The 27,667-nt window shown below is 37.8% G+C and overlaps 1 protein-coding gene across 2 annotated transcripts in view; it reads left to right on the top strand.

The window, feature by feature from the left end:
* Nucleotides 1-27,667, top strand: part of LOC126188207 (cysteine-rich protein 2-binding protein) — a 183,931-nt gene that overhangs the window by 42,176 nt on the left and 114,088 nt on the right. Inside the window, exons 2-5 of one of the 2 annotated variants that reach the window (XM_049929758.1) lie at nt 4,671-4,811; nt 13,971-14,119; nt 14,205-14,464; nt 23,889-24,008. In XM_049929758.1, the coding sequence (XP_049785715.1) occupies nt 4,671-4,811; nt 13,971-14,119; nt 14,205-14,464; nt 23,889-24,008 (670 nt within the window). Of the gene's footprint in view, nt 1-4,670; nt 4,812-13,970; nt 14,120-14,204; nt 14,465-23,885; nt 24,009-27,667 lie in introns of both variants that reach the window. The other variant, XM_049929757.1, reaches the window with a different exon arrangement.

The following is a 27,667-nucleotide window of genomic DNA, read 5'->3' as shown; positions in this document are numbered from 1 at the left end:
CATACTGAAAGGCAAGTTCCCATCTCCAGAGTTCTGACAGGTTGGTGTTAGTGGGAAGTATCCAAATAACCCGGACGGTGTAACACTGTGCCAAGATGTGCTGTCCGTGCACCAAGGCATGTTTAGCCACAGGGTGATCCTCATTACCAACAAACACTGTCTGCCTGTGTCCATTCATGCGAATGGACAGTTTGTTGCTGGTCATTCCCACATCCATTCGCATGAATGGACACAGGCAGACAGTGTTTGTTGGTAATGAGGATCATCCTGTGGCTAAACATGCCTTGGTGCACGGCCAGCACATCTTGGCACAGTGTTACACTGTTCGAGTTATCTGGATACTTCCCACTAACACCAACCTGTCAGAACTCCGGAGATGGGAACTTGCCCTTCAGTATATCCTCTCTTCTCATTATCCGCCAGGCCTCAACCTCCGCTAATTTCAAGTTGCCGCCGCTCATACCTCTCCTGTCTTTCAACAACATCTTTGCCTCTGTACTTCCGCGTTGACTGACATCTCTGCCCAAACTCTTTGTCTTTATGTCTTTCCCTCTCCTTCCCTCTTTCCTGATGAAGCAACCGTTGGTTGCGAAAGCTTGAATTTTGTGTGTATGTTTGTGTGTCTATCAACCTGCCAGTGCTTTTGTTTGGTAAGTCACATCATCTTTGTTTTTAGATATATTTTTCCCATGTGGAATGTTTCCCACTATTATATTCATATCATTATTGTGAAATTGTTATTTTGATTTAAATCCTCAAGTTTGATTTGGTAAATTACTGCAAACAGCTTCTAAAAATCAATAGTTATTTTCTTGTCAAAAGTAAGTTGCTTTTTTCCTTATGATGTTGCAGTTGATGGGATTATAACCTAAAAGCATTTTAGAGAATGTTCATGTTTTCAATTTCTGTGTCTCCTATCCCTAGAAGACATGGGATCATCTCATATTGTGAATGTGTGCGGTAAAGCCTGTGCTGACTAATAACCGGTTCTTCATGTGTGGTCTCAGAAGTGAAAGATGTAAAGTTGTTCTGGGATGACAAGTGATACAAGCCCCCTATTCACTCGAAGTTATTAAACTTATCATTGTACATAGCCTGCTCAGCATTCCTTTGTTGCAGAAAGACTGCAGTGCTGTGTGAGATGGACTAATATAAAAGAAAAAGTATATGCAGAAGCATGTCACCAGCTAACCATTTATGTATCTTTGTAGTTATTGTTGATCACTGCAGCACAGCACATTTGCAAACTCATTTTTCATACTTGATATTTCCAATAAAATCATGGCAGACACGCCACCAGAAGAATCTGCCAGTAACTAAGACCTGGGTAAAGTTAGGCAGTTGCTGGAGCTTAATGATGAAATTACACCAGTGAAGGGAAATAATTTTATCATCTGACATTTATTGTGGTGGATATAACTCAGCACTCTGAAGTGTTTATGCAAATGATTTGAGAATGCAGCGTGAACAAGCCACACTCAGTTTCACAAATTTGTTGCTACAGTGGACGATTGTAGCCACCAAGCTTATTGAAGGATTGGCTGCAGTTGGAGGCGACAGAGTCCCAGCATACATAACAGATATATGTGAAAAGTTTTTCAAATTTGTCTTCTAGGTCAGAGACGGGAAGAAATGTTATGACCATCTTCTGAATAGCATGTTTCTCCAGCTTCGATATCAGCTACATTAATGATCCTATGTGACATCAATTTGGCAAGTCAGTGGTAGGTTTCCATAAGTATGTGCCATCAGATGTTTGTGCACCTGTCCACAGTTCTCTTAAATTACAGCTCAGTGATTTGTGGGCTCAGAGCTGGTGGCTGATAGTATCCCAGATGTGTTCCATCAGGTACATGACAGGTGAATTTGGCAGCTATGACACAACGTGAGTTCACTATCAGGCTCCTGAAACCAATGATGCCTGATTCTGTCATTGTGGGATGGGGCATTATTTGCTGGATGATGCCATCTCAATTTGGGAAGACAGAGCATGAGGGGATGCAGTTAGTCTGCAGTAATGTTCACCTAGGCCACTGCTGTCATTGTGACTTCAATTACTACAACAGGACCCACGGAAGTCCTTATGAATGTCCCCAACAGCATAATAATGTTCGCTCAACCTGTGTCCGCGGTGCGGTGCCTGTTTTGAGCAACCGCACACCTGGATGATGGTGTATCCAGACATGACCATTGAACTAGCGTAACTAGCACCATGTCATCCAGTCTGGTGACACATTTCCATTCATCCATGATCTAATCTCAGTCAATGTGTGCCTGCTGCAAGTGTTAATGACAGTGTCACTAGGGTCAACATGATAACACACAGAGGTGTTAAAATTTACAAAAGATAACTGTTTGTATGAACTGACAGTCACGATGAGAGTCACCTGCTACCCAGATGTTGCTTAGTGTAGAACTTTTGCTACATCTTTGGGAGCATTCCAAGTATCTGATGTAAATTCCTCCATCATGATGTATAGGTAACTGAATTGTGATTTGCTATTTAGGTTCCGGAAAATTATGTAGCATTTGTAGAAGAAGAGAGAAACATTCTTGCCAAATCACTGCATTTGCTTGTTACATTGTTCATAGATGTTGAAGGCAAGGAGTAAAAAAAATCTTAATCCTTCTTCTAACAAAAAAGGCAAATAGCAAAGCCATGCATAGAGAAAGAGACATCAATGATAATCATTGATGGTATAACTGATCTTGTTAGCAATGATGTATATCTTTGCTGAAAGTTAAATAGTCTTTAGTAAATCCTGTCCACCATCATTTCACATCACAAGAGTAGAAGCACTTCTGTGGAGTAGAAGTTGTCACAAAGAAGCCTTTTCAGTTTGTTTTCAAATTTTAATTTTAGTGTCTGTCAGGTATTTTATACCATTTGGTAGATGCTCAGTAATTTTGGTCGCATCATTGTACACCTCATTTTTCCCAATGGCAACCTTAATGTGGACTAATGAACATAATTTTTTCCTGTGATATTGTTATTGCAGACATGATCATTCTTCTTAAACTGCAGTGGATTATTTACAATGAACTTCATGGGGGAATAAATATACTTTGAAGTGTAGTCAGGATGCCTAACTTCTTAAAGAGACATCTACGAGATGATTTTGTGTGAGCAGCACATAACATTCTTACAGCATGTTTTGGAGTAATGAAGACTTCCTTTTGTAAAGATGAGTTACCCCAGTGGGTTATTCCATATTACATTATTGAATAAAAATGGGCAAAATATGTCCACTAACTGACTTGAATTTCACCAAGGTTCACAATGATTACAAGTGTAAATGTGGCTGAAGTAAATTCTTTTAGGAGTTCCAAAATAAGCATTTTCCAGTTTAAATTCCCATCAGTATGGACTCCCAAAAATTTTGAAGTTTCCACCATAGTTATTATTTTCTCACTGTGTGTTCTGCTTACCGTTATTGTAGACCTATAGCTGTACAGAATTGAATATGTTGTTTCTTTTTGGAATTTGCTGCGAAACCTTTAGCAGAAAACAATTCAGTAATACTTTTAAGAACATTATTTACCATTTCTTGTACTGCTGCATGTATGTTTGAATTGATTACAATAGCGGTTTTATCTTAAAAAAAAAAATCAACTAATTCTGCTATCTTAAGTAAGAGATCATTTACATATATGAGAAACAATAGTGGACCTAAGATTAAGCTTTGTGAGACCATATGAGTGAGTCAGAGTTATGTAGTCATTATTGATGTATTTGCTCACTCAGTAGCAAACTCTTAAATTTGTAGAGGAAACCATAATGCCTTTGAAGCATGAGTTCAGACATATCACTCAAAAGACATGCAGGCGATAAAAAGGAAAGCAAGCATATGCATAGTTAATTGTAGTATTAGGAAATTGCATTACAGATTCAGAGAGAAATCATAGCTGGAGAACAGTCAAAGCAAGGCAGCTAAAATGATTATATAAAGAGTTTTTATACTGTTTGAATTTGGTTCCCAGCTTGAATACTGTTGGTCAGATGTCATAAAAGATACATTTTCTTTTCCTTTTTTCTGTCATAAGTTAAGTATATTGAGATCTTTTTTGTCAGGCACTGCAGCCGTCTAATAGCAGATACGAACAAATCGGTCAGCTTCTTGTAATACATGGCATTTCTCAAAGTAATGATAAACCTAACTGAATATGTTTGTTTTGGTGAGAAATGTCTAATCAGTTAAGTTGCATTTCAGCAACTGTTCGTAATCTAGGGTTGAAACTGATCAAGGGAGCATTTGTTACAATTGAGGAGCTTGAATTGAAAAGATGCATGTCTTTCATTGAATAAGTACAGTACAGAATTGTAACAAAGTAAATATAATCAAGGGTAACAGTTATAAAATTAGGAAAGATGTGAAACAGAGTGATCACTTTTCCTTTACACTGGTCATTCATTTTATAACTGTTCACTTGTTGCACAGAGTTTGTATTGGTATTTGTTGAGCAAAGAGATGATTCAGCACTTTTATTCCAGACTAAATCACTTCACGTTTTGACAGTCAATTGAAACAATAAATGAACTGAGATTTTATCATCCTCAGACAAGGGCTAAAACATCTGTACAATAAGTGGACATTGAATTGTGTATCTTAATTGAAATGTATATATACATGACATAGTCACATTACATTTTTGACATGTTTCCTTTTCAGGATCAATATTTTGATACTTACACTGTACAATCTTCAGCAGAGGTCAGGAGAAGTCAGTTTGCGAGGATATTTTCATTGGAAAGTACACATATGTGCTTTTATCCATAAACACTGGGATACATTGGTTGGCCAACATTATTTGTAAGTATGTTTTACTGTTGGCATATGTAGTTTCAACAATATCATTTCCATGTTGTTCAGTTTACTATATGATGTTGCCTTTGGTATAACTAGATGTCCAATATCGTTTTATAGAGATCAAAGGTATACCACAATCACCACCACCGCCACCTCCCTTGATCAGATATGCAAGACCCCGTGTGGAACCCTTTATAATACTATTCATCACAATTTTTATATGCCTTCGCCACAACATTATGGAGAGTTTTAGGGAAACCAATATCAGTTTTATGGTGCCGTGGCTAAGAGTCAGATTATTCAGAGGATGTGCCAGAAAATGTGGAACCATCTTCATTGCAGCAAGCTCACCCTCACCGCCAGTGGTGGCACAGCCCCCTGCAGTGGTTAGAACTTGTGCAAGATGAACATTTTGGAGTGAATGAATACCACAGATTAGATGCCTCACTTACTTCTTTGTTACTCTAACATGTAAGTGGATTCAATTTTTTGACTTTAATGTCATTCCGTGTAATCCAGTTTCCCTATTTTCAGAGATCTACTACTCAGTAATGAGTTGACCTACAAACCTCAACTTTTTTTATGGATCTAGTATGTAGGCTATTAAGTCAATATAATGTTTAAAAAGTATGATACATCATTCAGATTTTCTTATGTAAAATGTAAAACTCACTTTTTCCATGCTGTGCTTTTAATTTGTGAAATGTTAAAAAAACAGAGTTGTGTCATGAGAGGCAGTGTGAAAGACACACAGCTACAGTAACAGAGGTCTTACCTCAGTAGACTATTTTCTGAATGGAAGATAGTCTAGGCTGCCTGTAGACCTCCAACTATGCTGGCCAGCAAGCTGTAAGTGGTACAGAGTACAGAAATCGGTGTAGATGATTAAGGAATCAGGCAAGAAATCTCTAGAAGACCCCTTTACCGTGTAACTTCAGAAGGTTCCTCTGGCCATTAACTCTCGACCCAACTACTCAGTAAGGGAACATCTGTAGCTCTAAGAAGACATCTCAGTAGCAGCGACTGGCACCGAGGCTAGTCGAAAATAACTAAGTCCAGCTTCCATCACCCTGTGATGTGGAGACGGTGGTTCCCTCTCCTCCTTTGGTACTGATGAACCCCTATTTATATAGCGTGTGTGGCTACTTCCCGAACTTTATGAGTCACTGGTCACATACACAGTACTCTTCCATGATCATATTTATGGTTAGGTCTTGCAGCTCTGTCCTGCTGCCAGGTTTGGCTTCAGCCAGTCATGTAATTAAGAGTGTACTCTCCGCTGTTTGTCATCAGGCGCATGAGGCCATCTTGCATTGCTATCTCGTTCAAACACTGTGCCAATATTTCTGGGTTCCCTGGACCAGCCACAGTGGAACAACTCCTAACTTTTTCATTCAAGTATATGGCCCGCAGAAATGTGGTTTGCAGCAACAGTACAGACATCAGCTTGAACACTGAAACTCTTCAACCCTGGTATTAAGTATAAGTTACAATGAAAAGCATTTCAAATTGTAATTACTGTTTCTTATCTTCACTTAAAGACGTCTCCATCATAAAAAATGTCAAATTTGATTAACTTCAAAGTCCTGGGAGAGAGGGGTACGTAGACAGTTGAGTCCCAACTTGATTACATACTTGGTAGCAATCTTAAGTGCATAGAATAATAAACACATCTAGTAGCAATCTTAGGTGCAAAGAATAATATCCTAACTTACTTTTTTCTATGTGAAAGAATAAAATAAAAATGCCACTTACATACAACCGACATTTGCCACAACGGTGATTTGGTTAATAAAAACCATGTGTATTCCTTGAAACATTGTTCCTAAAGTACTTGTGGTTGACCTGTAGGTCAAATTGTAAACTGGTGTGAGTGAAAAGAGTTATCAATCTTTTGCCTTAATGGGTATGTTGTACTTCACTGTTAAATGCCTTTTTCAGTGTAAAGAGTCATAAGAGACAGCTTGGGTGCTCAAATGCGGTGATGTATCCTTTTTCCGCTACTGCAAATAAACAAGACAACTTTAGCAAAACAAAAGAAAAGAAAAGATTCAAGCAATAATGAGAGACATTAATAACATGTTACATACATGCCAGTATATATAGATTCAAAAATTCTGCACAAAAAACAGTTTGATAAACAAATCAGATATAAAGAAAGAAAATGTATATTTAAAACTCTTCCACCATTCATTTAACTTTGTTTACCTGTCATGCAAAATGATTCCTGGAACATGTAACCAACCAGCCAATAAAGAAACAAGTAGGTCTCTGATAACAGGGAAATTGGTGCCTGGCTAATGACTGGGTTCACACTCTTGAGCCCTCAAACTGAATTTACCGAAAATGGTTAGCGTTAGAACAGTGCTATTTGGCAGATTTACTATTAAAACATGTAGGTATCCATGTACCAAATACAGCTAAATTCTGAAATGGACACCTTAGCATCCACCAAAATTTCTGAGTTTTTATGGAATGACTCTTTCGGTATATTAATAATGACTACATATTGTGCTCAGTAATCTCCAAGTAGGTCTCAGCCAAATACGTTTTGAAGAACATATCTCTCCAGGAACTTCACCCATCTGCGAGATGCTCCGACAGCATGGCAGTGTGAATGCAAACCTGTAGTTAATACATGGGTTGGATGCCAGACATGGTGGTTTGCATATGCATAAACCACTTGATCACAATAGCAACTGACAATGGACAACTAATACAAGGTGTGTTCAAAAAATTCTGTAACATTCGCAGTTTCACACCAATGATGTGTTGAAGCGAAATGCAGTTGACATCCCTGCATATGCCTGTGTTTAATGTGTAACTGTCGGAAGTTTCATTGTTGTATGCCTGTTAGTTATTTTTCAGTGTTGTATTGTATAGAACGTTGTGTCTGTCGCACAGTTTGCGAATTTCAAGATGGCAGAGTTAGAGAAGAACACATCTGCATTAAATTTTGTATGAAACTTAAGAAAACTTTTACAGAGGCACACCAGTTGATGCAGAAAGCCTACGGTGATGAGTGTTTAAGCCGAACTCAGTGTTACAAATGGTTTAAAAATGGCCGGACGGAAGCTAAAGATAACCCTCATTTAGGATGCATTTCAACATCTACTAATGACGCTCATGTCAGAAAAGTCAAGGAAATTGTGCTTGCCAATCTAAGACTTACTGTCTGAGAGGTTACAGAAGAATGTAACATTTCAGTTGGATCATGTCATGAAATTTTGACACAAAATCTTGGAATGCATCATGTTGCCACCAAGTTCGTCCCATGGCTTATGAGTCAAGAGCAGAAACACCTTCACCTTGCCATCTGTGAAGAGCTCTTGGAGTGTACAAATGAGAATGAGATGTTCCTTAAGAGTATCATAATTGGTCAAGAGATGTGGGTCTATGTTTATGATGTTGAGACTAAGGTTCAATTTTCACAATGGGTCGGAAACATTCCCAAGATCTAAAAAAGCTCATCAGGTCAGGTCAGATGTCAGCGCCATGCTGATAGTGTACTTTGAGAGATATGTTGCGATGCCTGCAAGAAAATGTGTGAAGGAAAGAGCCTGAAATGTGGTGAGACCATTCATGGCTCTTGCACCAAGAGGAGGCATGTGCGCATTCATCCCTGTGGGTGCGTGACTGTTGCACAAAAAATGAAATCACTGTGCTGCCTCGTCCTCCATACATTTCAGACCTGGCACCAGCAGCCTTTTTTTGTCTCTTAAGTTGAAAACCCCATTGAAAGGGCAAAGATTTGCAATGTAATGCAATATAATGGAAAATTCGCAGACAGCGCTTTGTGCGACCCAGCAAGAGGCATACCAAGACTGCTTCTGGAAGTTAAAATGGTGTTGGGTGTGGTGTACCAATTGTGGAGAAGAGTATTTTGACAGAGACAATACACAGTAAGTAAAAGGTAAGCTAGAAAAATTTTGTGGACAGTGTTTTGGGATTTTTAGAACAGACCTTGTATTACGGAAGATGTAACTACACCTCAAGGTCTCCTGTTGCCCACCAATACAGAATCTGCGACTCATAAGACAGGCATCTTGTATAACAAAGACTTGCCTCCACTAGCTACCACCAATGGTGTAGCCAAGGAATGTAGAAGAAGGAGGTAGGGCATTGTGGTCTCTTGTGAGTAAAAAATTTCCAGATGCTCTTGCATGTCTTGATTTCACTTTGAGGACTGTCATGGCTATGCTTTAAGCATAACACAGAAGTCTTGGTCTGCATCCAGAGAAAATAACTCATTTTGTATCAGTCATGAGGGAATATCATTGCAATTTTGCCATGGTATAATACATTAATACAGCTCAAAAGATGACAAACATCATTTACCATGGTTTTCTAAAAGGTGAGCACTTGCAATGTGAATGGATAGTTCAATACAAACGTGAGGACAAAGTGAATGTGGAAACTGCACGTATGCATTCAATTCATTTTCAGCCTGAAGATTATGAATGAGATTTGAGAAGCGAGCTTCCAAGGTTAGCTTCAATAAATAAGCTACTACCTACAGCAATGCCCAGTGTAAATATTCCAAACTGGCATGGGAAAGAAATTACAGAAAGCAGAGATGAAAGTGAAAATGTGAGAAGTCAGTGCATCAATAACACTGAAAATAATTTTAACTCAAAAATTACCTTAAAATAAATTTTTTCATGTAAATTTAATGTTTTTTCTGCATGCAGTGCTTGATTACTCTCTGACAGTAAATGACTTGCTACATTGTTTAGGAAATAAAATTGTTGTTCAGATTTATTAGCTTTTGCTCCAGGATATTATAGCTTCATTTCTCATGGAATTAGTCCTTACGTTTTTCCTATTCTCAAGATATATTAACTGTTTTAATGTGAGAGTATAGTACACCTTCCGAATGAACTCTTATATCGGAACATTTTGTGTGGTGCACTGAGGCCTTAATAATAACAATGTGGCCATAGTGGCTGTATAGTGTACCGGATAGAATCCTTGGCCTACATGCTGATGATTGGGAGTTCAGATCTCGTTAACAACATGAGTTTTGATGTGGAAATTTTATCAAAATAAGGTATTCTAGAGAATTATGTGGCTGATATTTGATTGCTTTTGGCTGTTATTTATCTGATTAATAATGAAAAATTAATGTAACTGTATAGTACTTAGTTAATAATCTCAGAACCAATAAAATTTGATTCATTTCTTAGAAACCTGGAAGTTGCACACAACGCTGCAAAGCAAGAAGTTTGCAAAAGTGAGCTGTGGTGACTTTAGGAACTGTCACTGGAGAGGGAGAGGGAGGTGTGTGTGTGTGTGTGTGTGTGTGTGTGTGTGTGTGTGTGTGAGAGAGAGAGAGAGAGAAGAGAGAGAGAGAGAGAGAGAGAGAGAGAGAGGGGGGGGGGGACCCCATTCATGAGCTTACTGTTGCTGTGTTCTTTTATTAAAGTGAGTGGAAAGGTCATCTGACATGAAGTTAAAAGCAAAGGACACAAAAGTACAAGAAATGTGTTATCAAAATGTTGTACACCAATGCAAATACGATGTATGTCAAATGGAAAGGGTGAATTAATTGGAATTCAGAGGACATTGTCCATGCACTGGCTTTAGGAGCACTATTGCCTAAAGCCCATATTGATTTGCAAAAGTGAAAAATGCCTTTGCTGTGCAGGACAGCACTTCAGAAATGCACGAAGGAATGTAAATACAGACTGAATATTCTTGAAGGTATCCTATGTTTTTCAAAAACTTAAGTCCAACACTTTTGCTACCCATGAGAGAGTAGCAGTTTAGATATTTGAGGAACTGAATGTTGAAGGTCATATATGTTAAGATTTGTTGGAAGACTTCGTAACCGACCACATTCCAGTGTTCAAGTGTGCATGATCCATGAGTTGTGTAAGCAGTGGTGACAATAAGTTTATTATGAATTTGATAGTATTATTAAGGCAGTTGAGGAATCAGGAATATGTGATGTGATATGGGAGTAAAAAATATAAAAGTTTGGAAGGAATTGTGTGTCAGTACAGGTAAAACATTTTTTGAAAATAAAGACTGTAGTACAACTTCCGATTGGTACAACTTCCGATTGAACTCTTCTGCGTGCCCAAGTTTCATTACCTGTGAGCTCTGTGTAAATGTTGTTCATGAATCGCCGGTATGAGAACTCCCAGAAGCTGTGAATGCCAAAGAAAATTTATTAACACATTTGGTAACAGTGTGCAATGACTCTGTAATCGTGGAATGTTCTTCCAGATGTGGTGAAATACACTGCAGGCTGTATTGCAATTAAGTGCCAAACATTGAAAATTCATTAAGTTTTCCAGCAGCAAAAAGGAAAATAGGACTCCCCAGCACCAGCATGGACAAACAAAGTGTTGCAGTTTAAAGAATAATTTGCTGCTTTTCATGGAAATGGAGTGTGGAAAAAAAAAATCATGAAGTCTCTGTGTTTTGGTTTGAAACAAAACACATACAAGGATAAGGTATCTGAATTGATAAGCAAAGGTGTAAACTATGAAGAAATGTGCTAAAAGGAGGAAGCAGCTATGGAGTGCATCTTCAACTGGGGAATGGCAATAAAAATCTGGAACAGGTTGTTATGGTAACATCTGCTTTTTCATCAAATGAGTGGTTTTTTCAGCTTAATTATCATTTATTTAGACCTAATATGCAATACATCTGTCATGCCACTTGTTTTGATTTGTCCAACTTTGTATTGAACAAAACAACAGTAAAATGAATGAGTAAAGAGCCACAGTGTCTGTGATGCGGTGCCTGGTAAACCTAGGGGACTTAAATCATCATCTTTTGCAGTTCCACTTCTGGTGGGTGGACCCTTTGGAAGATGTCAGCTTCATGAACTAGTGTAAATTGATTGGATTGGACTCTGGTCTGGATACACCTTTCACTTTCTCCTTATAGAGTCAATACAGTTAGTATTTCCGAACTCATGAAAAGGAGACAGTTACACTAATTTCCGGTGCTTAACCTAGGAAAGACTGAACCAATCTAACGAGCAGCTATCTTAATATGGTCCCCACTGGTAGCATGAAAAAGTCCTTGAAGCAATGGGCGACTGTCACATTTTAATTGGTTTTAGTGTAGACCACTGAATTACGCAGAAACTGTATATAATAGTTTTATAGGGCCCTCGTAACATTCCAGTTTTATAGTGGTTGCACAGTATATGAGCGTTACCCTAAGAAATATTGGCTGAATTCTGTCATGAAGAATTGCACTAGCCAGGCGCAAGTATTTTTTCATGCACACCATAACTGGTGATCTAGTTTATATCAGGGGACATCTTCTTGTGATGCAACAACTGTAGAAAATGTATTATGTGCCCCAGCCATATGCATATCATATCTTATCTTATCCACACTTGAAACAACATTTTAATGAAGATTTGCAAGAGGCAGTGGCCATCACACAGGTGTCGCACTGTAAAACTTTATTTTAGAGTGTTCAATACTGCAGGAGGCATAATATCCTTGGACAACTCAGTTTGAGGGATTCTGAGAACATCTTTCCACCTTTTATAATTCTTCCTCCCTAACATTCTTTTAGATATAACGTCTGTAATTTGGTTGAATATGTGTAATATTAGTTTCAAAGCAATGTTTTGAGTGTCAGCTTTTTTGCATTGTTGTGGTTAGCACAACCTCCACAGCAAAGAATACTGAAAGATGCACTCTTCCTTCACTCTTGCAACAACTGCATAGGCCTACCAGCTGAAATTGATCTTTACGGGTCTAAAGAAGTGGTCAGAAAATACCAATTTTAATTTTTTGTGTAATATATTTGTATGTGTTCTTCCTAAGCATTCCCCATCTTATTTTTAATCTTCCAGAACAGAGTGAAGGGCACTGGTTCCACTTTTAAACATGCATTGTAATTTCTGCATCTCAAGTTCACTGATAAGCTTTTCTGTTAGTATCCACTGAGACATGAAATTACAACTGCACCATTTTAATTGGTTTTAGTGTAGACCACTGAATCACACAGAAACTGTTTATAATAGTTTTATAGGGCCCTTGTAACATTCCAGTTTTATAGTGGTTGCACAGTATATGAGTGTTACCTAAGAAATAATGGCTGAATTCTGTCATGAAGAATTGGACTAGCCAGGTACAAGTATTTTTTCATGCACACCATAACAGATGATCTTGTTTATATCAGGGGACATCTTGTGATGCAACAACTTTAGAAAATGTATTATGTGCCCCAGCCATATGCATATCATACATTATCTTATCCACACTTGGAACAACATTTTAATGAAGATTTGCAAGAGGCAGTGACCATTAGGATCCAAGCAAAAGAGTGTCTTCTAGAAATAGATTTTGCAAATTTTATTCTTTGCTAAACATGAGTAAATTACCAGATTGGCTGTTTCATAGACTTGAAATAATTTTTCACTGGTTTAAATAGATTTTAGATGTGCATTTTACAATATTTCACATTATCACAATAATTTAACATTGTTTCTAGAGACATTTCTAAGCAGCGAGGTCCGTCATCTGCTTTGACGTTGTCTGTGACTGTCTTGGAATAGAATCCCAAATAACTTCATTGGATTCGCTGTAGTGTTCAATGTGATCCTGAAGGAACTGATACAGAAGTGATGTAATGGAAGGAAAAAGTTCTAATCTTAAATCCCTCCAGTCCTTTTCCTTCATCACTCTTCCTTCTCCTTCAACTTTTCTGCCAGAAGCAGAAGCCACTGGCTCCGAAAGCTTGTAAAAGTTAAACCGTTGTGTGTGTGTGTGTGTGTGTGTGTGTGTGTGTGTGTGTGTGTGTGTGTGTGTGTGTGTGCGCGCAGTGGCACGTACCACTGCTTGGTGAGTAGATTTTTTATCTACACTATCATATTATTTTTGTTGTTATAATTTTTTTTAAGTATGGTATATCAGTGCATCCAGATGTGTTTTAATAAAATTGTACAAATCTGTATTATTTCTGTAAATATTGATATTCTTACTCAAATACAGTTCTCAGTGCAGATCTATTTATTTTTCAAGGAAGCATTTTTAATGACGGATTCTCTAGACTGACTGTATGAACTGCAATTTTCTTAATGTATAACTATCACAAGATTTTATTCCTACTAGCACCACAGAATTTTGAACATTGTGATTTTTAAGAACAGCCTTATTTAAGACGGCCACTATCCATATGTTTCAGGCCACGGAAAAAAAACTGGTATGGGACAGTCTCAGGTACTCTATCCCACTTTAGCCCGGAATTCTTTTCTTCTGGATCTGAGGAGCTAAAAGAACCTGGATGGTGGCGTTTAACACATTCTCTTGAACCCTACTTCATAATGGATATATGTGAGTACTTTTTTGTCTGCTGCCAATTGCAAAAAGAAAAAATTTGCTGATGTTCCCTTAAGTCAACTTTTAAAAATTTTTCCAGACCTAAGAAGAGGGAAGAAACGTCCAAATGAGGAAGTGAGTAATGCAGAACAGAAAACACAGAAGCAAGCATGTCTGCCAGAAGATGTGTTGTCCCACATGAGTGATGAATCTGAGAAATCTGATTCTTACATTACAGAGGAGGCAAGCCATAACCCAAGAGAAGAAATAATTTTTATGAGTGCAGACAACTTCAGTGCTGAAGAAGTGCTTGATGGTGATGAAAGTAAACCAAGCAGCTTCAGTGATTTAAAGCTAGAGGTGAAGTTAACTCACAGGCTAAATATGGCAGTTGTAGGCCTAACTCTTTTTAATTTTTTAAAGTGCAATTCTGCAGAGAGAGAGAGAGAGAGAGAGAGAGAGAGTGTGTGTGTGTGTAAGGGGAGGGGGGGGGGGGGTTGCAGATATTTTACGTGAAATAGTGAAGAGGATTATAGATTGCTGCTGAAAGTATAGATGTACTGAACTATAGATACACAAAAAGGACTTCCTGAGGAAATGTGGTACAATATGACTTTTCTTTAATATCCATTTCATATTGTCAGAGTTCGAATCAGGAGGCAGACCTTTTTCATCACCTTGTTTATGTTGTGTGTATGTGGTTCTGTTTTTTGTCAACCAGTGTCTCAATTGTAGATATCAGTTGTTCACTTTCTCCTGTTTGGATGGGAATGTTGGCTGTGAGTTGCTCAGGTACGTTTTAATCATTTTCTTGCTGTCATTTACCTCTCCCAACTTTTTGACTAAGATTAGTGGTCAATGATAAAATAGTATTGTTACCTATTCCTGTTTCTGTATTCACACAGTTGAAAAGTTTGGGCTTATTTGATACTACCAGATCTAGTACGTTCTGCTTGCGAGTGGACTTGTAACTAACTGCTCAACATAATTCTCAGAAAATACTTTTTAAGTGTGGTGTTACCAGAATCATTGTCTCTGCCTCCGGTTTTAAACACATGCATCTCTGTCTATAGCTGGTCGATGTAAATAATCCCGTATCACTAGGGCATGATTAGGCATTGGAGCACCGTAATTTCCAAGTATTTTATAAATTGTTCCTCTGCTTCATATTCATGTGTGTTGGCTGGAGAAACATCCAAATATTTCACATTCTTACTTTTCAGTTGTCCTAATGGACATTACTAAGTTCTCCATGGCAATAAATGTTCCACACCTATTGGTATCCAGACTGTCTTTTTAGTATGTACTCCATATATGATTTAACATTATGTTGCTGTGTGTTTCTGGTTGCAACCAGCTTTCCTGTTACAAATACAGCAAACGCTTGATTATCAGGGGTTAATGAGGCATCCAGACTACAAGTATTACCAAAAGCTAGTGATGTACTGGAAATTTTTTAAATATTTCCTGTACTACTACTACTACTACTACTACTACTACTACAAATTTACAAAGCCTACTACATCTCAAAATAGAAAGCCCACAGCATTATTTACACATTACTTACCAGAAACTGACACATTATGTACAAAATTACACTTAAATTACATTGAAAATGATCAATTTTTGCCGTTCTGACTGGCCGAGCGGTTCTAGGCGCTTCAGTCTGGCACCTCGCAACCGCTACGGTCGCAGGTTCGAATCCTGCCTCGGGCGGTTCGAATCCTGCCTCGGGCGTGTGTGTGTGCGTGTGTGTGTGTGTGTGTGTGTGTGTGTGTGTGTGTGCTGTCCTTAGGTTAGTTAGGTTTAAGTAGTTCTAAGTTCTAGGGGACTGATGACCTCTGCTGTTAAGTCCCATAGTGCTCAGAGCCATTTGAACCATTTTTTTGGATCAATTTTTGACAAAATAATTTTATTGAATAAATAAAAAATTCTGCCTACCAAGCTGTGGCAGAACACACACATTAAAGAAGGTTGTAATTTGGCAAGGCTGTGGCAGAACACACCCATATAAGAAGGCTGTAATTAGGCAAGCTTTTGGCACCAGTGGCTCCTACTTCAGGCTGAAGGGGAAGGAAGAGGGGTGAAGGAAAATGAAGTTAATTTCCTGAAATCTGCCCCTTTTCCTAAACTTCCCCAGTCCTTTTCCTTCATCCCTCTTCCTTCCCCTACAACCTTTCTGCCTGAAGAAGGAGCCACTGGCACAGAAAGCTTGCCTAATTACAACCTTCTTTTATGTGTGTGTTGTTCTGCTGATTGGTGAGTAAATTTTTTTTATCTATTCAGTTAATTTATTTTGACTTAAATTAGATTGTATTTCATATCTACTAATGGAAGACATTAACAATATTATGCAAATGGTAGGTGCTACTCACCATATATCAGAGGCACAGCAAAAAGCTATCAGAAGGTTATCTTTTGACAAAAATCTTGTTGGCTGAAAGCTAACTTTCCAACAGTCTCTTTGTTGTGCCTTTCTGCGACTCATCATCTTCCCTATATGGTGAGTGGCAACTATCCATTTCATTATATTGTTACATTCCATCCTGTATTTTCCACTGTTTAATAGAGGGCATTATGTTGTTAAGGAGACAGTTCAGTGACCTGTACATTCAACTTGTCTGAGTAACTCAGGCTAGATCGAAGTATATATATTTTTGATGGCCAGTTTCAGCCAGTATAGGCGATCATTAGATCGAATTACTGAAAAACTTGTTGCAGCACCTGTTATGCAGTGATACGCAAAGTTGCTGCTAGGTTTTGTGGTAACCAGATCTGAAGCTGTCCTGTAGTGGCTGAAACCACTCAACTGGCGGGCAATCCTATATGGGAGCTTGGAACAAGGGCCAAATAAGGGAACCAGCAGTTTATGGTTGGTGATGAGAAGGTACTTTCCCCCATACAAGAAAACTTGAAACATTTGAATAGAAAAATCCTGTGCCACCTTTTCCACGTCTGAATAATAACACTACACTGTGAAAAGTGTCTTTGATGTGTAAGCAATGGGCTTATCTGGGCTCTGATGGGCTAGTACTGCACCAGTTCCTTATTGAGTTAAGATGATGGCAGATGTGCATGACCTGAGGATTGAACTTAATATAATATCAGGGTTGCCACACATTCTGGAAATCAGGGAATATCAGGGAAAATTTTTTTTTTTTCAAACACTGGAAAAATGGTTTGCTTACCGAGATATCATGCATCATTGCTGACCATGAGCAACTGAGTACATGCACCGCATCCCTACTGCCTCATTCCTACTGATTCTCCCCTTCCTACCACTCCCCTCAGCTTTCAGTCAGTGCTGCCACCTCTTCTTGCCACTAGCCTAGCAGATGCTGACGAGAGGCACAGAGACATGACGAGTGGTTTCTTTGGATCTGATTCTCAGAGACTGTAGACACTGTGTCCGGAGATGGCTGTCATGTGTGCATGAGTTGTGTTTGAGTGTGCATGTGTGTGCGCTCTCATTTTCTGATAAAAGCTGTCGTTGAAAATTTAATTGTGAGAGTGTGATTGTCTTTCTTACATACCTGTCTGCTGCTCTGCACTCATCTTTACGGTGAATTGCTACCTATCTTCATTATTATTGATTCTCAGACTATTTGAACAAGTTATCTGTTGTATGGATTGATCACTGTGGTCTCTTTTCATCCACATGCTGTCTGTGGCTCGTGAATAGCTGGCCACACGAGAGGATTTCTGTGATGGGCCAAACCAGAGGCCATTTCTGCGGGCACCTACAATGGATCTGGCTTGCCCATATGAAACCACTCAGTTCTTACTAATGTGCAGGCCGGGTCTGTCTGTGTGTGGTGTATTGTAGCGGATTCTCACAGTTTATCCCTGAACCAAGGACATTGTACAGTGTGATGTTTTATAGGCATTTTATTTTTTCTAGTACATTTTAGCACTTTAAAAGTAGTTTATATGTTAGAAAATATGGACAGTAAGAAGAAGAAAACTGTGTGAGTTGCTGGCAGTTTGTATTGTATGTATTCATATATATTTCTCAAAAGAAAAATCACACACCACCTGTAAAATAATAGATATAACACATTGGGTAATAACCGACAATAATGAACGTAGTAAAACAGACATGTCATTGGCGGTCACCTATGATGTTGGTGTACACAATTCTTTCCTGCCTTATACATTTCTTTCAAGAGGCATACTTTCTTCTGAGGGTATTTCTGAAATCAGGGAAGATATTTTAGATCTGTCATGCGACTCCACGAAAATGCATATTTTTGTCCCCAAATGCGTTCCATTTTATTGAAATAAAATAACATCAATGGTTTAATGAAACACATGCGCCATTTGGCTTGCTTTCTCCATCTAAAACAGTTCATTACAAAATATGTTGATGTTAGTAACTAAGATTTTTGCTCACATCAGGAAATGACAATTGGTTGTAAGTTTTTTTTATATATTTCCTCCTGTGCACTATTACAGTTTTCTATAAAATGGGTTTACTAGAAGAAGTGGAGATATATTCACATTACAGAAAATATGAAGATAAAATATTAAACGAAAAACTTGAAAATGAATCGGTGAATTTCTTCAGATGTTTCGATAGTATACTTAAATAAAGACGGTAAAACATAGAAATAAGCACAATTTTAAAATTGATATAAGTAATTTATGAGCCAAGTTGTTAAGATAAATAAACTCTGTACAAAAGAATATCATAATTTGTGGAAGACCTACAATGTTATCTCTGTGGACTACCTGTAAGAAGATATTTGTAACTGTTTTGTTTATATAAGATATTTTCGATGTGTAAAGTGTACAACAAGTTGTGTGTGATTTTTACTGTGTGTGAGACCATTAGAAAACTGTAAGTACAAATTCTTCTAAATTTCACAACTAACTTCACCAAAAGAATCGATACCCAACTAAAAAATCGCGTGTTTCTTATTGCAGTAAAAGTCAATGAAATGAAGCAGACTGTCATACATTGACAACATCAGTAGAAATGGCTTAATACACACAAGAAACACACTTGAAAATGGGAAGCATTTCCTGAAACGCGTTGTGCGAAAAGTAAAATAAAAAAAATCGTGACTGGTAGCAGAAGATTTATTTATAAACAAACCTATTGTCGCAGGTAATTTTCTCACTTTTCCGTAGACTCAGCGAACAGCGATGGGGACAGGAAGAAATTGCACAGTAGGCACATGGTCTGCCACTCACGTGGCTGGGGCAAAAAATTGTTTCGCATTCTGGTTTAGCAGTGTCTCATATGATTATGCTCCTGCTGATGCTGCTGCTCCTTCTGTAAGCACAGTTTTTCTGTCAGCATTGCAGTAATGCTGGGTCCATCATGACCCAAAATTAGCTCTATGAAAAGGAAAGAAGAAAATAGTAGAAGCATTACACACGTAAGGACATCCTTTGTCCCACTTTAATACCTGGATAGGTGTGACAAAGCTTCTGAACAACACTGTTGGCACAAGATCAGTGATGGCTTGACAAGAAATTGGGGAACAGAATCCTGTAAGAGGAAATGAAAACTCACTGTGTGAGTCAATCTAAGGGAAACAGAAAGTCAGAAACTGCATATAGATCTGCATGGGGGTAAACACAACACAGGGTAGGCATAGGTGGCTGACAACTGAGCACACAGAAACAGCACGAGGCACAAGGCAAGATCTGCAGTGGTTGATGTCAGTTTTAGAAGTGCCCTGCCCAGCTTACTGCCACCCATAAGTAAACAGTTCCATCAGTGGGTCTAACCGTACCCTGTGTCACGTGTGCCTCCCATGGCAGCTGTCTGCCAACTCATCTGCCTCCATGGCAATGTCCATTGGCTGAGGTACCAAAACCAGTAGTTGTTTCTTTATTAGCACAAAGTTTCTCACCCTGAGTAGTAGTTTCCGATATCCTGCAGTGATGTTTAAATCGATTTAGCCATCCTTATTAAGCATTAAATTTTTCTTCAGTCTTCAGAGTGTTGTGGAACTCTCCTACTTTCTCTGTTAATGATATCACAACTGCTGTGCTTCATCTAGTTTTGCATAAGTTGAAGCCCACTGATTGTACTTTTACCATAACACTGTGGAAGTCTTACTGCAGCTTCAACCTTTCCTAACACATCTGTTACTTCAAATATCTTTTAGAAAACTATAACAACACATTTGTGTCTATCTGTCATCTTTCTATCACGTGTTAACCGTTCATAACTTCAGAGACAACAAAAATGCGTGTAGGTTTAGACTCTGTCAATGTACATTTTGTGTGTGTGTGTGTGTGTGTGTGTGTGTGTGTGTGTGTGTGTGTGTGTAAATTATAGTGGCTAATAAGGTATTCTTTTACCTTGATTTTAAATATTTGGAGATTTCTAGTTTTCTGCCTGATGTAAGCGAACAGCCTTTCACAGCCAGAGTCAGTTAAAAACAATTGTGTCCTGAGTGTAGAGCTGTGTTACATGGTAAAATAACAGTCACTGGATGAATAAAACCAGTGTTCTGTTCACAGTCACAACGGCCTCCTTCTGGTTGAGCAGATTGAGAGGAAGCCCACTGCAACCTTGGCCGTAATGTCAGTTTCACTCATCTAGTGAGAATTATTTTACAAAATGACGTGGCTCTACAACCACAAGAATTTTGTCTCCTGCCGGATGTTTACTGGCAACCTGTTGTACACTTTTACAGTGTTATTATAGATAGCAGACCTCATAAATATCTTCTGTGATTTTGTTTGTTGTATATTGTGTCATACCTAGACCAAAAATGAAGGAATCATTAGAAACGACCATTAGTTTTACATTGATGTTGTTAATAAGTATTTTCTTTACTTTACTTTACTTCTTTTCATTGTCCATTGTGTCATTATGTGTTTGTTAGCACAGTTTTAGTCTAAATGGAATGATATTCCTGCTTGCAAAGTTTATTGTATGTTTATGCACATCATTAGATTAAATATTTATTTTTCTTGTACCCTTCTCATTTTATTAACACAGTTCAATACAGTTCCTCTCAAAGTACAACCAGTTGTTACGAAGCCAAACTTAAGACTTCTACCAGCACATGTCCCACTTGACAACACTTTTCTCACACCAAGAAAATGACTAATGTATTACATTATGAAGTTACTACAATGATGTTAATGTTTTAGCAGAAAAGATTTTCACTTACTACCGGTTTTTAATTTACTGTTTCCAACTATTCAGTAATTCATATCAATACTACTAATAATACTTGTAATAATAATTATCAGTTAATCTTTACCAAAATAGTTACTAAGTATGTACAGCAATTTTGAAAGAACAGCATTTAAGTGTGAACAACTTCTATATATATTGCTATTAATACATATGTAAATGTCGTGCACATAATATCCAAATTATAAATATGAATAAAAAAATGTTGTTGTATGGGAACTTTTATTGGATCGTCAGTGTCTGAATGGAGTGCATTTAAAAAAGAATGAGAGTTTATTGTTGACCAGTTTCGACTTCCACAGCAATTTGATCTGATTGCATGCTAAAGATGATTTTTCAAAAAATCAGAATAGGACACACTGGTGATGGTGTTTCCCATAGGTGTGTAGTGTTCCAAGATAAAAGACTTGCTCATCACAAAAGATTGTCAGCATAACCTTCACTGCAGATGTCATGTCCGGAATGTCTTAGATTTTGGTGATGATAAATGGTATCATTCCTTGCTTGCTTTCTTGGCTTTGGGTTGGTGGTCATTTCCATTTCCGTAATGATTCTTGCAAGGCAGCCATCACTTTCTGCTTCAAAGCACTGCATAAGTTTTTTACAGACATCAAGGCAGCACTCTTTCAGTTCTGGAGTGCAGTGTTGTGGCACCTGCCTTGCAGACACTTTGCTGCGAAGCAATCTGATCTACTGAGCTATGACTGATGTTCATATTTGTGGCTATTTCAGCCATTATCACACAGCTACTGCCCATCATAGTGGCTTCATTTGCAGCAATAGACTCCGTATGTCTGACCTGGTTGGGGAGCACCTGGCACAGAAGTTATGCCATTTCTAAACTTGTACCCTTTCTGCAGTGCTAAACATGTCTCTCTGTACTAGATTGTCATTCATAGGTGGATTTAAACAGGTTTCTTATCCTCACTGCTCACAAAACATTTGACAGAACTCTTTGTTGATGCATTTTTCAATTGGGGCACTTGTTCTAAACTGGTAGGGTGGCATTGTTATGCTGCAATGTGTTGAGTGCCCTTTAAAGTACTGGTAACTATGTTCCCAGTGTACAGAACAATGGCACAAGAAATAAGATGTGTATTGCATTGTTAAAGTTATCACTTGAGTTCCCCTCATAGTATGTATATATCAAGTATTCCTTATGAAATACAGTATTGTGTCACTTCTGAGTCGCATACTACTTCTGTTGGTCTTGAAATTTTGTTTTTGGTGTTGGTGTTGTTTTCATTTTTGTGCTCTTCAGTCAACAGATTGGTTTGATGCAGCTCTTCACACTAGTTTATTCTGAAAGTTGCATTTATGCGTAACTGCTACAACTTGTTTAAATTTGAACCTACTAATGTTATTTATGCTTAGTCTCACTTCACAATTTTTACCCTTCACACTTCCCTCAAATAAATACTAAATTGATGATTCCTTTATACCTCAGTATATGTGCTATCCACCAGTCCATTCTTTAAATCAAGTTGTGCCATCTTTTTTCCCCAATTCGATTCAATACCTCCATATTCATTACTCGGTCTTCCAATCTAATCTTAAGGATTGTTCTGTGGCACAGCATTTCAACAGTTTCAACTCTCCCCTTGTTGGAACTGATTATCGACCCTTGTTTAACTTCCATACAAGGTTACAACCCAATACCTTCAGAAAATACTTTCTAAAATGTCAGTTTATATTAGACATTAACAAATTACTCTTTTTTTACAACAACATTTCTTGCTGTAGGCAGTCTGCCTTTTATGCCCTCTTTATTCTGGCCATCATCAATTAGTTTGCTGTCCAAGTAATAACATAATTTATTTACTGCATTTAGTGTCTCATTTCCTATATTAATTTTGTGGAGGTGGAGGTGTAATGTTATATTAATCATATTTATACATGCCCTGCCATAATGTTTATTGACTGAATCTCTCTATTTTTATCATTTAATCTCACTTATTCTCAACTTTAGTGTGCTCCTGTCTTTAAGCAGACTTCTCCATTGTTGTGGATGGCATATTGTACTGGTTTTATTTAATGGTCATCCATTTCAGTGTTTAGCAGGTATATGAGTGTCCAGGTAAAATCCATGGCTACAGTACAGTTCTTTTGTTGTAGGTTATTTTTACAGGAAGGATTTTCCTCCTGATAACTAATGGTATTGTAACTGTTCTGTTGCATCACAGACCATAATTTGTAATAAGATTATTGTATTCTCTGCTTAACTATGGATGAATTTGTTATCTGCCATAACTCGTCTAATAAAGCTGTTTCCTCATACAGAGACTCCACCTTTAGTTCCTGACTACAGTCCGTGCATGATGATGCAGTCAGTTAAATAAAGCTAGTGTACTTTGTTTATGCAGGATATGCAATATATTGTTTTATAATGTTTGTAATTGACCTATGAGTTAGTGGATTATTGGTTACAATAATTGGGAAAGCAGAAATGTACCTGTATGCAAAAAATACTTCTACATCTACTTGAGTACTAAAAGAGGAAAGATGTGGAATTTTTCAGATAAAATCAGGATTGCCCAGGAATAAAATACTTTCTTTTAGAAATTGTGAGTATTCATTATAAGAATTTGCTCTAAATTGGTGTTTTCCCCCCTGCAGCAGACAGCAAGTGACAATTATATAATTAGAACTGGAGCAGAAGATAAACAAAATTCCAATGAAGATTCTCTGGAATATCTAGAGAGCATGATATCAGCAAATTTAGATGGAGAAGAGAACATTGTGAGTATTTTTTTCCTAATTCATTGAGTTATTAAAGTTAGGTGATCAACAGCCATGGGGTCTTGACGTATTGTTTTGTAATTTATTAGAGAAAGACGTGTATTTGGATCCACATATGCATGTGCAATGTGTTCTGTGGATTCCAGAAGACTAGATGATATTACATATCATGCATGGTGTGTTGTTAGAAACATGTACAGTCCAGCAGCTACATTCATTCTCTTGGCTCTCCAGTGTTTGAAACCATGCACTTAGAGCATATAATAACATTACATTCAGTGATGACAATAATTTGCTGAATTTGTTAATTTCACGCTTAGTGGTGTAGTTTTTTCTTACCCTGGCAACATTACTGTGTTTGTCTTTCAGACATTATTTGTCATTTTGATTTGGTACTTTTTTTCAGTACTTGTTGAAGTTTCATGAAACAGTGCTTTATTTATTAGCTGAAGAAAACTGTGCCAACCAGTGAAGATCAACATTTCTGACACATCTTTGTGCTGACTGGATAGTCCAAGGACAATAGGTACAGCTCACGGCATATTTCCAAGAGCAGTCATCTTCCGTGGCATGAGCAGCTTATGTTGCCATCCATGTCACTGGCACTAGTGCTAATCTCAGGCTATCTCCCTCCTCACAGTCAGAACTTTCAGGCTTCTACTTTTATATCATATTTGCCCAATTATAAGTCGAGGTTTTCCCCAAATTCATCATTCAAAAAATACAGGAACATCTTATTTTCACAGATTAACTATTGCTGCAGAGGTTAACATTTTTAGGTTATTTAATAGAGTGTACAGGGATCGTCTTTCATTTACAGATGAAGCTTTGGATACAGAGGTCAATGCAGATTTATTGGGAAGGATTTGGAAAGACATAGCTGGGCAAACGATACATATGTTCAAACAGGTTCAAGATTTCCCAATACACCAAGGTGGTAGATAATGGTATCGATGTTGCTCAAACAATCATGTGACATTTGATTCACATGGCACTATTGCAAGGGATGTGCAAGAAACTGTGAACTACCCACTACAACAGTTGATCACTCTGCTTAAAATTTGACAATTCTGTGAAACACAGGAAGAAATAACACTAAATTCTATCATCTTACAAACTGTAGTTGTATTTGAACAGGTTTGGAATAAATGTTCTCATACTTCAATGGATACTGTGTACAGATGTTAATGGTGCTCTTTAAGTAATAGTAACACTCAATGGCAGAAATGTTGTCCTTCAGAAAGCGTTACTTGCTTTTGAACCCGGATCAATATTTTATTTGATTATGAGAGACTTTGATGTTGTACTAATTAGGTAGCAAATGGAAATGTGGTTGCATTTCATATATTAGAATACCGGGTAAAAACGGTACCAGCTTTTCTTCAGATTTAGAACACTGTGGTGACATTCAGATGAGAAACAAAGGAAAATTAGTCCAGAATGAAATATCTAATAAACAAAATCATTCATAGCATACTAACTTAATTGTTGTGTGAATAGATTACAGAGGCAAGACCCGTCATGGAAGTAGTGCCAACAGATGTCAGTAGATCATGATGTAAGTGAAAGTTTCAGAATTGGACTGAATCATGATTGTGATCTTTTGTATATTTATTAGTTGCTGTTGTTACACATGACTTGCACCCTAGAAGATATTGCATCCGCGTTTCACAGCGCTACAGAAGGTTTGGAAGGAGAACTGTGACATCAGCTTGGTTGAGAACTAGAGGGGTGCAGGTAGGGGAGCAGTGAATGGGCAGCAAATTACATGTTGCCAACCATGGGAATATATACCATGTACTTGGGCTTTTCAGGAACATCTACCACATTTAAACTTCAGTTTGCTTGAATCAGTTTCTAGTCGAAATTGAATTGACTTTAAAATTGAACAAATATTCAACAGAAGTATTTACGTCTGTAGGAGATGGTAGAAGTCTGGATACGGGCCGGTGGTGTACTTACATGTTTCTTGCTACAATGTTGTTGATTCTTAATATGACAAATGGTTCTATGTAGCCAATGATAGAGCAGTGAGCAGACAATTTGTTTGGAAGCAAGTGACAGTGTAAAATTCTCACGTCATTATAGAAAAGAAATCTAATGTGTGTTTGGATTTTAAAAACTGTATCCTCAGGTCCTGTGGTAACCGCAACCTCAGAAATTGCAACATATTCAGAAGAAACAGCCAAATATTTATGATGACAAAGATAAAAATTTCACAGCTGTGCCATTATGATGATGATGATGATTAAAATAGTGACACCACAGATGACAGGTTTAGTAATCAAAAAATGTATGGAAAAAACAGTCTGCAAATTAATGTAAACCATTTCTTTTCATTTATTTTATTTCTCCTTGTTTTATCAAAATGCAGACAACCAATAAATGGCATAAATTTAGAAAAGATAATTTTTAGGCAGATAATTTATGTCAATAAAACAGTTTGTAATTTCAATTAGTCATAATATGTAAAAAAGAATTGTTTCTGAATAAGCCTTGTGGAAAAAAGGGCTTCATCTTATAGTTACGGTTGTTTATACTCTGGTAAATATGGTATCTTTTTCCATTTGTATGTATAGTGCGTTGTAACAGACAAAAATAAATTTGAGGTTGCCATTCATTTGTGGAATACAGTTATATGTTTCACAATTATGCACCCATATTACTGTTTACAGAAATTATAGTAAATTTATTGACTCAGTAAAAGAACTTCTAACTTGGTGAACGGGATAAACAATCAGAAAATTCTGGGATAAAAAATCACTTTCAGTAAGACATAGGCTAAAATGTAATGATGTTATTATTTTTGCTTCTTTGTTGCCGTTTGTTAGCTTCACATAGGAACCTCATCATATCTGCTTTGCAGGGCAGCCTACAGATCATGGGAAAAAAAGTGTCACCAAATCTTTGACATATAGGCTGTGGTGCACTAGAGGCATGTTGTGGGAGTAGTATCAGTCTGCTTTATCGACATCTTCTGCAGGGGCTATACGTGTGGAAGGGCATGTATGGGCAAAGGTTGAGATTGATGATGGAGGAGGGGATGGAGAGGGAGGGCTGGAGGGGGATAGGGAGATATGGGGTGGAAGGAAAAAAACAGAGAGGGGGGAGGAAGCAGGGTATGGGCAGAGAGGGGGAGGAATGAGGTGAAGGGCAGAGTGTGTGGGAGGAGCAGACGGAAAGGGAGAGGTGGAGGAGGCGATGGACAAAGATTAACGAGGAGGAGGAGGAGGAGGAGGAGGAGGACAACATAGAGAGGGGAGTATATGGACAGAGGGAGGGTTTCGCAAGTAATGACCAGAGAGAGGCAGTGTATTAATGGACAAAATGAGGGTAAGGAATAGATGGAGAGATTGAGGAGAAGGAGATAGACAGACAGAGATGGAAGGATAAGGTGGATGGACAGATGGAAGAAGGAGGAGCTAGAGACAGAGAGAGGGAGGATGAGATGTCTGCAATGTGTGTTGAATACCCACATGGGTGAAGCTGTGGGGAAAAAGCTAGTACAGATCTATAATTATAACTTTTCTGTGATGTGTGCGGGAAAGTACTTCATACCAATACACTTTCTTTTCTTTTCTATAAATGGATATTTAACAGGTGTGCCGCGCTGGAACAAGATGTATTACACTCCCCACATATCCCGTCCCAGTCTGGAC

This window comes from Schistocerca cancellata, chromosome 5, assembly GCF_023864275.1.
Source record: "Schistocerca cancellata isolate TAMUIC-IGC-003103 chromosome 5, iqSchCanc2.1, whole genome shotgun sequence".
In the NCBI taxonomy this organism is placed as follows: Eukaryota; Metazoa; Arthropoda; class Insecta; order Orthoptera; family Acrididae; genus Schistocerca; species Schistocerca cancellata.
The sequence above is the reverse complement of the archived record's forward strand: the minus strand, read 5'-3'. Positions and strand labels throughout refer to the sequence as shown.